At 36.6% G+C, this 13,485-nt stretch overlaps 1 protein-coding gene across 2 annotated transcripts in view; it reads left to right on the plus strand.

The window, feature by feature from the left end:
• The window catches only part of atp2a3.S (ATPase sarcoplasmic/endoplasmic reticulum Ca2+ transporting 3 S homeolog), a 96,489-nt gene that overhangs the window by 64,810 nt on the left and 18,194 nt on the right, over positions 1–13,485 (plus strand). For both annotated transcript variants that reach the window (XM_041584128.1, XM_018249697.2), the window contains exons 9-18: positions 6,242–6,330; positions 7,075–7,177; positions 7,440–7,571; positions 8,299–8,424; positions 10,078–10,296; positions 10,410–10,745; positions 11,331–11,551; positions 11,912–12,114; positions 12,775–12,860; positions 13,127–13,260. In XM_041584128.1, the coding sequence (XP_041440062.1) occupies positions 6,242–6,330; positions 7,075–7,177; positions 7,440–7,571; positions 8,299–8,424; positions 10,078–10,296; positions 10,410–10,745; positions 11,331–11,551; positions 11,912–12,114; positions 12,775–12,860; positions 13,127–13,260 (1,649 nt within the window). The remainder of the gene's footprint in view (positions 1–6,241; positions 6,331–7,074; positions 7,178–7,439; positions 7,572–8,298; positions 8,425–10,077; positions 10,297–10,409; positions 10,746–11,330; positions 11,552–11,911; positions 12,115–12,774; positions 12,861–13,126; positions 13,261–13,485) is intronic.

Genomic DNA, 13,485 nt, shown 5'->3' on the forward strand with positions numbered 1-13,485 from the left:
ATTTTTTAGTTTTGAGCAATTAAATGCTTTGCAATTGCCTCAGATATTGAAAACAAAGTAATCCAAGTGACCAGATCAGTCACATATTACCACATAGGCCAACCACATCGATGCATGTGTGACCAATGTAGCATGAAATGTATGCCAAATCCATTCTAAAACATATTCATTTATTGAGGAGGCTTAAAAGTAACTGTTTAGTATAAAAATAAAGTCTGGGTAAATAGGCTGTGCTAACTAAAAAAAACAGTTCAATATAGTTAATTAGACAAAAATGTAATCTGCAAAGGCTGAAGTGACGGAATGTCTAATATAATAGCCAGAACACTAATTCCTGCTTTGCAGCTCTCTTGCTTTCCACTGATTGGTTACCAGGCAGTAACCAATCAGTGACTTGAGGGGGGGCCACATGGGTCATGACTGTTGCTTTTGAATCTGAGCTGCATGCTCAGGATCAATTGCAAACTCACTGAACAGTTATGTCCCATGTGGCCCCCCTTCAAGTCACTGACTAACTCAGCGTTAGAGAGCTGAAAAGCAGGAAGTAGTGTTCTGGCTATTATGTTAGACATCCAGTCACTCCAGCCTTTATACATTACATTTTTGGCTAACTAACTATATTTGAAACATTTTTTATTTTGCACAGCCTATCTATTTACTTTTTTTATTTTTTGCACTGAACTGTTCCTTTAATTCATTTAATATGATGCAGGGTATAGAAAAAGGAAGAAGATAGAGATATAGTGTAACAATATCAGCTGTAGACATATATGTATTTGTTAAAGTTTAACCTATATCCTACTTTCTGCTACTAGTAGCCCTGCGCTAAAAACCATCTGTAGGATAGCCACTAGGGCTTACTGCCACCTATATATGCCCTCATTAGCTCTCACTAGGTTGAAGTAAGACTGCTCTGGTCAATATATCTGTTATTTAGGATATTATGATCATTAGCAGAATTCAGCATGTTTAGAAGTTCTATCTGATAAAAGCCAGATTTAGTTATTGTGACACGTAATCTATACAGAAGACAATCGGAAAAGGAAGTAAGATGAAATTGAGATGAGAGTGATGAATTTTAAAAAGGCCAAAGTGTATAGAATCCAACAATTTTATATGTATCTCATTTGTCGTAAGAGACTTTTGTTATACACAGTCAGTCCTTTCCATTTCCACATCTTTTATAGAACATCCCTTGTAATTAAAGCAGACGGCAAAAAAAAACTGGAAAGTACACACACTTTTAATAATAATAATAATAATAATAATAGTTTTAAAAAAGCAAAAATATTATTCCAAATACAAAATATGAGACAGGTTGTGGTTGATTGCACCTGTTTTATTATAGCTATCACTTGTATTAAAGATATTTGAATGAGCTAGGGATGGTTTGCTTGCTAGTAGGGAATCTCCTGGATAGTGGAAATTGCAATGGTTTTAATATTAATTGTAAATATAATTAATGCACAATGTGAAATTGCTTAGAATTATGGGTTCTTTCATTATGAAAAACTGGATTTTTTGGGTGCACATCCTCTTTAACAAAAAAGGAAGAATTTCATGTGCATCTATTAATGGATTTTGATTATGCAGCACATAGAGTGAAAGATATAGTATATTCTGCCCAGGTTTAATGTATTCTTGTATGTATGCTTAGCTGTGGTTAAGATTGGTCTATTTCTACATTCTCTGTAGAATGTAGCAAATAAATGCATAACACAGATGAATCATGCTAATAGAACAAAATGAAAAAGCATGTAAGTTGTTTAAACATATTCCTCTAATTTATAATATTCCCAGTTCCCCCGCATGAATATTCCTACCCATCTTTAGTTTATGGCATTTGGATTTTCCTGTGGCACACTAGTTCTCTGCTATCAGCCCACTTTATCCAAATCTGTGCTTGAAAAAATTAGTTCTCTAAATTTTTATGCAATTGCAGTCACATTTGTTTACTTTATTTCTTAAAGTTTTTATTTTGCATTTTGTGAAACAAACATTTACGTAAAACTTAGAAGTAAAAGAAAGGAAAGAAAGAAAGACAAGGTAATGTGTACAACGCACATGTACTATCACATATATAATATTTCAAAGACGCCGTAATTCAGAGTCCCATTACGTTGTCACAACCTTCATTCACTGTTTGTATATCACCCAGACCAATACATGGTGTATATTATTTAGTTTCCCATGTCCTCTATCACATGAATATCTAGCCAGGATGACCACACGTTCTCAAATTTCCCCAGGGAGCCTCGAGATTCATAAGTTAGCCTGATAGAAGGAAGTATTTTATTTACTAGATTAACACAGTATTCCACCTTCAGTGCATTGTTCCCCATCCAATTCATCACAATTATTTTCTTTGCGTAAAAAAATAGTGCCCTGGCCAACGATCTACTGTAGACTTGGAAGGAGATCTTCTACTATACTCAATAGACAAACCTCTGGACTGCATACATTTGGATATGCTAGGTTATCCTCCGTATATTTGACTACTTTCCCCCAGTATCCGGCCTAACTCCCATCCTCTGCAACATATAATTGGTGTAACAGCTTGAACTGGATCATCCTGTCTCTTATAGAGATTAGATCACGGTACAACATATCTGTAGCCTCTTCCCATTGTTCCTCATTTAAGTTAGGGATGAATTGTATCCATCTTTGCCCTGGCCAAGGGTGAGGGAACGGAATCTATCAGGAGGCGGTAGAGGCGTGATGTGAGCTTGCTAATTTGTGGATTTCGAAGGACTGCTTCCACTTGGAAAGAGGAGTAATCCACAGTAAGTGAATGAAATTGTGCCAGGAATGGCATGGCGTAGCTGCCGGAACCTGTAAAATTGAATTGCATTTACTCCGGTTTTGACTTGTAATTGTGCTTGTGTGGGGGATACTTGTTCCGCTAAGATATCATCCAAAGTTTTTACCCCCAGCTGCAAGTTGCAAGTTTCTTGCAAGTTTCTAAGATGAGGGAGGTGAGAATTTCTCCAAAGTGGCAGGAAAGGGGAGTGGATTGGCGGGGGATGGCCTCAGTGTCGGACTGGGACACAAGGGGCCCACCCAAAAATCTTAGACATGGGGCCCACCAAAAGACCTAAGATCAGGGGCCCACTCTAAGTACTATTACAATTCCTCTCCTCACACAACCTCTATTCTGCTAGTCACTTTTCTTTACATGCTATAATCTATTATTCAATCTATTTGGTCTCTTTGTTCTCATAGAAATAGGTAATGGCCATGAAATATGCCAAATGTTTTGAAGCAGGAGGGCCCACTGACACCTGGGCCCACCGGGAGTTTTCCTGGTATCCCTGTGGGCCAGTCTGACACTTGATGGCCTGTAATTCGGCAGGCTAGGGTCCATGCTTTATATGGAGTTGTGATAGTCGGACATGACTCATAGGGGCAAATTCACTAAGCAGCGAAAATGCGCAAGCAATGCCTTTGCCGCAGTTTGCCACACTTCGCCAGGGCGAAAATCCGAAGTTGCCCTCAGAGAGGCGAATGGTAGCGAAGTTGCGCTAGCGTTAATTCGTCAAGCAAAGCGAAGTTACGCTAACAATGCCTAATTTGCATAGGGCGCCAAGTTAAAGTTGAATGGACGTATATGTAGCAGCAAATACATTAGACTACACAAGGCTGGGAAAGCTTCATGGAATAAAATAGAGTTGATATTTTGCCCTATACATGTGCCCACTGTATAGTTTAGGTGCCATATGTTAGGAAATGTAGGGGGGAAGGTGGGTGCCCCCAAAAAAATCTTTTTCAGCCTTTCAGTCGAAGTAGCGCTAGAGTAGGTCGACTTCGCTAGTGGATTTACTCCAGTACCTATTAGTAAATCGCCGAAGTTACAAAATGACGTCACGCTGGCGAATTTGCGCTAGCATTAGGCGCTTTGCGCTTTAGTGAATTTGCCCCATAGTCTCTAAGTTTCCTTTAGGGTAGGTTCCAAAGAGCTTCCCATGATTCCAGTCTAAGAGCTAGCAGAGTTGTGCCCCTGTCTGTTTCATCCACATGTATCCAGCTGTTTATATAATGTATCTGACTAGCCAGGAAGTAGAGATGCAGATGCGGAAGCGCTAGGCCCCCTTTGGATATTGGGGCGGTAAGTAAAGTCCATGAGAACCGAGGCACCTTGTTCGCCCATAGGATAAGAGATAAGAATAGAGTTAATTTTTTAAAAGATTGTTTTTGGAATCCAAATTGGGGAATTATGAAGTTTGTATAAAAATGTAGGTAAGTAAATCATTTTAAATACTCGAAACACTCTTCCCCATAGAGTTAGAGGTAAGTTAGACCATACACCTGTACATTTGTTTACTTTTGGTTATCTGGTTCATCTGATATCTTAAATAATGTGGCAGACCATTTGTGGATGGCGGACGGGCAGATTGGAGCTGATCTATAAAAGGAATTCGGAAGGAGGGAGGGCGAATGCGGGTTGGGTTTTACCCGACCCACACATCACTAATGGATTCAGTTCAGCAGGGCTAAAGATAGGAAATACAGTATATCAATTTAGAAAAGTTATCGTTTCAGAAAGACATAAGGTGAAAAATTAAATGTTAGCAAAAATGGCCAATATAGCAGAATATTCACAAATAGAAAGGAATTCTTTATTTAAAAATTCTTTATTTCTGCTGAACTATCTGAAAACAACTGAACTGAAAAGGTGTTGGAAGGTGAACATCCCCTTTAACACAGAATGCTTGTTATATGCGTTATGTGCTTTAAAGTAACACTGACACTTAAAAAAACTACTTTTTAAAATATGAATGTCCATTAAAAGTTACCCATAGGTCATGTTGATCGTTTTTTGCAGAGAGGTTTGTTTTTTTAAGTTATTGTTAGTTGAAGCTTCTAAGCCTGACTTTTTTCAATCTGACTGTCCCATCTCAGCCAGTTAGAGTTTCTAATGCTAACGGACTCCTGCTGCACAAATATGGCTGCCCACTCATACAGGAATATGGGGCATCAGACAGGCAATGTAAAAGCTTTGTGCAAATACTTTATGGAAAAGTTATAAGAAGCTTTCAAAGGCAATATTATGATAGATGTAAAAATTTGTTTAATTTCTGGTGATATATTCTTATGGATGATGAGATCCTTTTCGTTATTATGTAGGGTTCAACTTCAGAGTTTAGGCACAGCAAGACCTGCAGTCTTGAATTGTTTAATTTCTGGTGTCAGTCTCTATTTACACAAAGTGGGCAACTTTCCAACATCCATTCATTATAATTTTTAATGATTTTAAACTTATTTGAAAATGTAATTGAAAGCATTATTTGTCCCATATACTGTATGTTCTTGTGTCTGACACAAAAGCAGAAGGCAGTTCCTTAGATCTTTTAATCAGCTGACTTCTGCAATAACTGGCTCAAGAATCAAAACCAGTAGTGTATACGTGCAATAAAAAAAGATAAAATCAATGATATTCATATTTTTTGAGGTTAAAAAACAAATCTCTGAAAAAATAGATTACTCACCTACCTGTTACTATAGAAATGAATGGGAAGAATATATTCTTATTCTTAGCACGTGTTTAATCAGATTTTATTTTGCAAAAAAACTGAAAATCTCAACTCTAAACTAAAGTTTGGGCTAAACACTAGCGTTTGTTCTAGCTATAACATTAGTCTTCACAATAAAATTATTATTACACTAAACATCAATACGCTGAGTTCATATTCCTTAAAACTAGTCCTAATTAATTTTTCTTCTTTTCTGGTTTTTAATAGTTTTCTTTTCCCTTTCAAGTCTTTCTGTTCTTCTTTTTAAAACACTCTCCACCACTTGTATATTTCCTTTCAGAAACATCAGCTGGGGAATCAAAATGGAGTTTTAGGTGTATTTGTTTCTACATGTTGGATCACTCTCTCTGAGCACGTATCCAACTTGTTCTTTGGAGGAAGAGCCAGAGTTTAATTTTCCTATTGGAAAAAAAAACTAGCTGCAGGGTGTGAAGAGACTGTGCATGCTCCATTGAAGAGATGAGAGGCCTCTAATGCCAAATTTGAACAATCCTTAAATTGTGCTTAGTGTTATTGACATTAATTAGTGAAAAGAAAATCCATGGAAGCAATTTAAAGGTAGTCATGTAGAACAAAAAGCACACAATTGGAATGGTCCAGTGCCAGTATTTTCGCTTGTTTAATGCTTCTTACCTTGTATGGGCAGTTTTGAATTGTACCAGCTAAAAGAAATTGCAGGGTTTTTAACTTGCCTTTTTTTTTCAATATAGATGTTTGCAATTGAAAAAATTGAAGGGGTAAATTGCAGCTTTCATGAGTTCAGTATTACTGGATCCACGTATGCCCCAGTAGGTCAAGTGTAAGTATCCAATTTTGAGCATTGATATTTCTAAACTGTAACCATTTCACATTATTAGAATACTTTTCAGCTAATATGGGTCACATTTGTTCTGTAGATACACTTAAAGGAACATTGACACCAAAAAATGGAAGTGTTTTAAAGGATTGACAATATGACAAAACTGTTGCCCTGCACTGATAAAACTGGTGTTTGCTTCAGAAACACAACTGTAATTTATATAAACCAGCTGCTGTGTACCCATGGGGGCAGCCATTCAAGAACAGGAGACACAGTAGATAATAAAAACTTTCTCAAGAATACCATTGCAAACTAAAGATCTTATTTGTTATCTGCTGTGTATCCTGTGCTTTTCTCCTTTTTCAGCTTTGAATGACTGCCCCCATAACTACACAGCAACTGGTTTATATATACTGTATATTGTGAGTTGGTCTCTAAGCTCAGTAAGTGAAATCGGCACAGAGCATGTGTAGTGAATTGGCAGAAAAGAAGATGTGGAGCTACTGGGGCATCTTTGGAGGCACATAACTTCTGTGCTAAAGGGCTGTGGTTGCCTTGGACTGGTACAAAAGCCCAAAACATAATGTACAACATATCTAGCCTACTTCTTTAGTTACATTTTAGTTCTCCTTTAATGACTTAACATGTCTGTAGAAGGAGGAAATGTTTTTCCGTATTATACAGTAATACTTTGGTTAATGCTTGAACTAACTAAATGCACATGTTTGTTTTTGTTTACCATAGCCTTGAAGATGAACAGCCTGTTAACTGTGGACAATATGATGGATTGGTGGAATTAGCAACAATCTGTGCCTTGTGCAATGATTCCTCCTTGGATTTCAATGAGGTTTGTATTTATCAGAATATCAGCCTTTGTCAGCTTTCTTAGGCTGCTACCTGACTCATGGATAGCTATTTTAAATGGTCAGCCAGTTTTATCTATGTCATGTATATGATTAATAAAATGTATTTCCTTCATACAGTTCTCATACATTTTACAAGATTTTGTCAGAGTATTATCCTCTTTAATGTGCCAGAAGCAATTCCTCAAGTTTAAATGTCTTGTAACTACATTGCATTGATTAAGTCCTAATGATTTTTTATTGCAGTCCAAAGGAGTTTATGAGAAGGTTGGAGAGGCAACTGAGACTGCTTTGACATGCTTGGTTGAAAAGATGAATGTTTTTAATACCGATTTGAGTAATCTTTCAAAGGTGGAGAGAGCAAATGCCTGCAATTCTGTAAGTATGTCTTGTAAAGGGACAAATTAAATGAACAGTTCAGTGTACAAATAAAAACTGAGTAAATAGATAGCTTGTGCAAAAGAGAAAATGTTCTCAATATATTTAGCTAGATAAAAATATAATATATACAGGTTGGAGTGGCCAGATGTTTAACATAATTGTCACAACATTACTTCCTGCTTAATAGCTCTGTTATCAGTTACCAGGCAGTGACTTAAGGGGGGGGCAGTGGCACATGGATCATAACTGTTTGCTTTTGAATCTGACCTGCATGGCAAGGATCATAAGCAAATTCACTGTACCGTTATGTCCCATGTGGCCCCCATAAAAGTTGCTTACTAACTTAGAAAAAAGCAGGAAGTTGGCTATTATTTTAGACATCCAGTTGCTCCAGCCTTTATACATTACATTTTGGCTAACTATAGAAGAAACAATTTTTATTTTGCACAGCCTATCTATTTATCTAGTTTTTATTTTTGCACTGAACTGTTCCTTTAAGTATCCCTTTAATGTGTTAATCCATTCACACTTAGTTAATTATTTTAGTTTTACATCCATATGCAAGTTTTATCATGATGAGGGATGAATGTAGCAAGAACAGAAAACATTTTACTGAAATGATAATTATTAGTGTTTGTTAATAAGTTGTTAGATGTATTTAGCAGAGAAAGGTTCATACTGTATTATATCCAATCAATCTCTGTTCTGTATTGTGTTCTGCTAGGTAATCAAGAAACTGATGAAAAAAGAGTGCACGCTGGAGTTTTCAAGGGATCGCAAGTCCATGTCTGTCTATTGCACCTCTGTAGCTGCCAATTCAGGTCATTCTGCTAGCAAGATGTTTGTCAAGGTAAACTGTCCAGATTACGTTATACCCTTTGATTAACTGTATTACCTATCAAGCTCAATATACACAGTCAGCCAGGAAACATTTCTAGAGATATAACTATCTGACTCTCTTCCTACTAAGAACTGCTTCTGTTTAGGGTTCTGGGCAGTTACCCCTGTGTGGACCCCTAAAGACTGCTGTAATCAGTCTGTTTGAATAATCATTTTATCAAGAATGGAGGAAGTTTATAATGAACTTTTATGTCCAGAAATGCTATGTTCTTAGCATTAGTTATCTAATGTGTGTTACACTGATGGTTTATGAAAGTCATTTGCATGTACATTTTACACTGCAGTTTCCATTGTGAACAACCAGACCCAAGCATGTTGCCATAATTCATTACGAGACTTGACATATCAGTCTAATTAAATCAACATACTGCCATTTATATGTGCAGAGCAGAAATACCTTTACCCTCATGCTAGGCCTATAGTCCGTAAATCTAGAGGTATTACAAGGCATTCCATCTAGCTTCAGTCTTCGTTTATCTCTTTCTTGTTATGCAAGACAGATACACTTAAGTGGGATTGCTATATTAACTCCAAATAACTTCTTTTCCCATGCTTTCTGTGACCTCTACTGTCTGCAGCTGCAGTTATCATCTCAACCGTGCCTTACATTGTGGTTAGATAAAGTTGGCCCAGAACATTACATTTTAACTTGAAAAGCTAAAAATATGTACAGTAAAGCTGTTGCCTGCCGCAAGAATTTTGCCTATTGCTTTATAAGGTAATACACAGGGGAACTGCTTCATTCTAAGGCCAGAAAATTCTGCTTTATGAAACTATGGCTTCCCCTTTAGTAACTGTTATGACTTGGTGAATTTCATCAGAGGCTCCTTTATTCTTCTTCATATTTTTATGTTACTTTTATCTTATGGTGTTGCAGCACCATCTAGTGAAAAAAGATCCCAAAGACTTATGCAAACTTAAACGCTAACATCTTCAATGTTTTTATGAAAATTCAGTTTTAAAGCAAAAATATAACTATCTCTTAGATACCGTTTGCAAATAATAAAAAGCTGGAGATTAGGTTAAATAGGGTTGAACAAATGCAAAGTGGCACCAACAGTAATACTTAGCAGTAGGTGTCATGAGAACTATGTAACAGAAGCATGCTAAAACATTGGAGTGAAACTGTGCGGCAGTTTATTACTTTATTTAGTACAATCCAATTGTAACACAACAGCAACATATCCAATAACAAAAAGGCTGTTCCAAAGTCCCACAGCCACAGAAGTCTATCCTCCGTACCAAGAATACTCCAGGTTAATGATGGTTGAGTAAATGAAGCAGTAGAACTGAAGTTCAGGAGTCCTTTACTCTTTCATTGAGTTCTCCAATCTCTCCTTGTGGCTCTTTTCATGCCTCTATTTGCTCAGCCTCCCAGCAAGTCTCTATTATTATAATGCATGTGTGTGGAGCACTATTGGAGCCTGTGTGTCTGGAATATCTCCTTCTGCTGGCATTGCATATTTTTATTCGCATTCTTAGACTTGAGGGGACTAATTTAAAAAAAAAAGTTTTGCATCTCCTCGTGGGTTTCTAGATCACGTTGTTTTCACATCTATTATATGACTGCTAAATGGTTGCAATTTTGATTTCTAAATCATAGGGTGCTCCCGAAAGTGTGATTGAACGCTGCAACTATGTGCGTGTTGGCTCTGCAAAGCTTCCCCTGACTCCATCTGCAAGAGAAAAGATCATGTCCAAGATTCGGGACTGGGGTACTGGTATAGACACACTTCGCTGTCTTGCCCTCGCAACCCGAGATGTCCCACCAAAATTAGAAGATTTACAGCTGGATGATTCTACAAAATTCATCAATTATGAGGTGAGAAAGTGCCTCACACAAAACAATCTGTGGTATCTGTAGACAAAACAATAGATAATACTTTTTTGTTTGTATTATAATTTTGTTTCTTTTGTTTGTTTTTTTAATCTTAGACTAACCTGACATTTGTGGGATGTGTTGGAATGTTGGATCCTCCCAGAAAAGAGGTTTCTACCTCAATAGAACTGTGCAAGAAAGCTGGTATTAAAGTAATAATGATAACTGGTGATAACAAAGGTACTGCAGTGGCAATCTGCCGGAAGATTGGAATTTTCTCAGATTATGAGGATATAACAGACAAAGCATATACTGGAAGGGAGTTTGATGATCTACCACCAGAGAAACAGAGAGAAGCCTGCCATAGTGCCCGTTGCTTTGCACGTGTGGAACCAGCACATAAGTCCAAGATTGTTGAATATCTACAGTCCTACAATGAAATTACTGCCATGGTAAAACATAGATGTCTAATTAACCTGGTTCAAGAAAATATTTAAAATACTGAGAGGTTTAAAGGTGACGTATGTCTGCCATATAATATAAGGTAAAATAGCGCTTCTGAGCACTTTAGCAGTTTACTTTATTTCAGTTTTAACTATGCTTATATGGATAAATAATAAGAGTGCCCAATGCTGTTCTCTCAGAATTCCGAAAGCTCTCCCAAAATTACATTGCATGTTAATAAATACAACAGCAGTTGAGCAAAATATTTTAAGACATATGGGGCAGCGGCGCAACATTGCGTGGCCTTTTGTATTTGGCAACTTGCCTCAAATATTGTGCAGCTCTGCCTCTGTTCAGGAGTGCTGTATACAGAGTGGGCAAGTGGCACATGGGCATATCTTGAAAAGCCCTAAAGCTGAAGGCACCGGTGCACTCTGTAAGGCTCTAGTATCACATAGTAACCATTCAGATTCATCTGGCTAGTAAAGTTTGCATTTAATCAAGGTAAAGTCAAATTCCTAAAAATAAAATAAATATTTAGGTCAATGTGTTTTCAGGGTATATAATAATTACTATTATATTTTTCTTGACAGACTGGTGATGGGGTAAATGATGCGCCAGCCCTTAAAAAGGCAGAGATTGGCATTGCTATGGGCTCGGGCACTGCAGTGGCAAAATCTGCTGCAGAAATGGTCTTGGCTGATGACAACTTCTCATCTATCGTGTCTGCAGTAGAGGAGGGGAGAGCCATTTACAACAATATGAAGCAGTTCATCCGCTATCTCATTTCTTCAAATGTTGGCGAGGTTGTCTGGTGAGGATCTCTGGTTTTACTTCTTAATACATGGTTTTAATTGGCTGCCTAGGGATGATTTTAAGGGACACCTTTTTTTTTAGCTATTTGAGTTACTTTTATCAGTAATTATATACCCAACACACTAGGGGGGGCATGTTTATTAACATTGGAAACAAACATCACCAGTGATGTTGTACATAGCAATCAGATCTTTGTTTTTGTTTTCTAATAGGGTACTTTTCAAATCTAATTATTTATTGGTTGCATTGGGCAACATCTGGTGATGTTTGTCTGTTAATAAATATGCCCCTAGGTGTGGCAATTATTAATTATGCTGGGATAGTTTATTGACTGTTTTTTTTTTTCCTTTGCTTTCAGTATCTTTCTGACTGCTATTCTTGGTTTGCCTGAAGCACTTATTCCAGTTCAGCTTCTCTGGGTAAACCTGGTCACTGATGGTCTCCCTGCCACTGCCCTGGGATTCAATCCACCTGACTTAGACATCATGGAGAAACTTCCTCGAAATGCAAGGGAACCGCTCATCAGTGGCTGGCTCTTTTTCAGATACCTTGCAATTGGAGGTATTGTTCTTTTAAAACATCGGCATTGCTCCTATAATGCCAGTCTTAGTGGAAATTAAAAATATATATATTAGAAAAGGATTGTATTTAAACTATATATAAATATATATATATATATATATAAATATATATATATATATATATATATATATATATATATATATATATATATATATATATATATATATATATATATATATATATATATATATATATATATATATATATATCATGATAAATGGACCCGCACTCCAAGATTTTTCGCGAAAATAGTGTTCTTTATTCACAAATACATATCCAACGTTTCGGTCCATTTATCATGATGTATCATTAAGCCTTTGACCAACGCACCCACCTCTGCTAAATTCCGGTAAGAGTGCGTTCACCTTTATGGACATTATATATATATATATATATATATATATATATATATATATATATATAGATAGATAGAGATATATATATATATATAGAACAACATAGTGAAAAATACGTGGTTATATTGTAAATGTAGTAACACCGCTGCCATTTTAAAAATTTCAACTGAGGCTTGAGCAAATATCAAGGTCCTTGATCATTTTTAATATACATGATCTGACAATTAGACATAGCACAATGGATAAAAGTATATCTTATTATATGTTTTTCTTTCATGTGCAGTTTATGTTGGCTTGGCCACTGTGGGTGCTGCAACATGGTGGTTCTTATATGACGAAGATGGGCCACAAGTCACTTTTTACCAGCTAGTAAGTGAAAAGGCATGCATTCTTTCCAAAATCCATGCATTTATACAAGTCTTACTTTAATGTATAATGTTTGCAAATAATGCTTTCATAGATTCATGAGTTACTTTTAGAAGACATTTAAGGGTACTGCAGTGTTTACAATGTTTACAATAAGAGACAGGTTCCTGGTCAGTTCTACTCTCTTTATCACAGTGCTGTTTACTGCATTCTGTATTATTGTTTGATCTTATTTTGTTAATGGACACTACAATTTTTTTTCCCAACAGAGGCATTTCATGAAATGTACTGGCGACAACCCTTTGTTTTCAGGAATTGACTGTGAGGTTTTTGAGTCCCGTTACCCCACTACTATGGCACTTTCTGTTTTAGTAACAATTGAGATGTGCAATGCCCTAAACAGGTATGCTTCTGTTCCCTATAGGTATTACATGAACCCTAGCAGTATATATATAGTAGTTGTTAAGGCTGAAAAAATTACAAACTTCTGTCACCCATCAAATTCAGCCTCCTCGATGTTTAGCAACAGAGGATTGTTAATTAATAGCCACTGATGAGAACAGGTGAATAAAAACCTACCGGGTACATTACTATAGATATTACTTTGGGTGGGGCAGATTTGCAGACG

The sequence above is a fragment of the Xenopus laevis genome, chromosome 2S, assembly GCF_017654675.1.
Source record: "Xenopus laevis strain J_2021 chromosome 2S, Xenopus_laevis_v10.1, whole genome shotgun sequence".
Lineage (NCBI taxonomy): Eukaryota > Metazoa > Chordata > Amphibia > Anura > Pipidae > Xenopus > Xenopus laevis.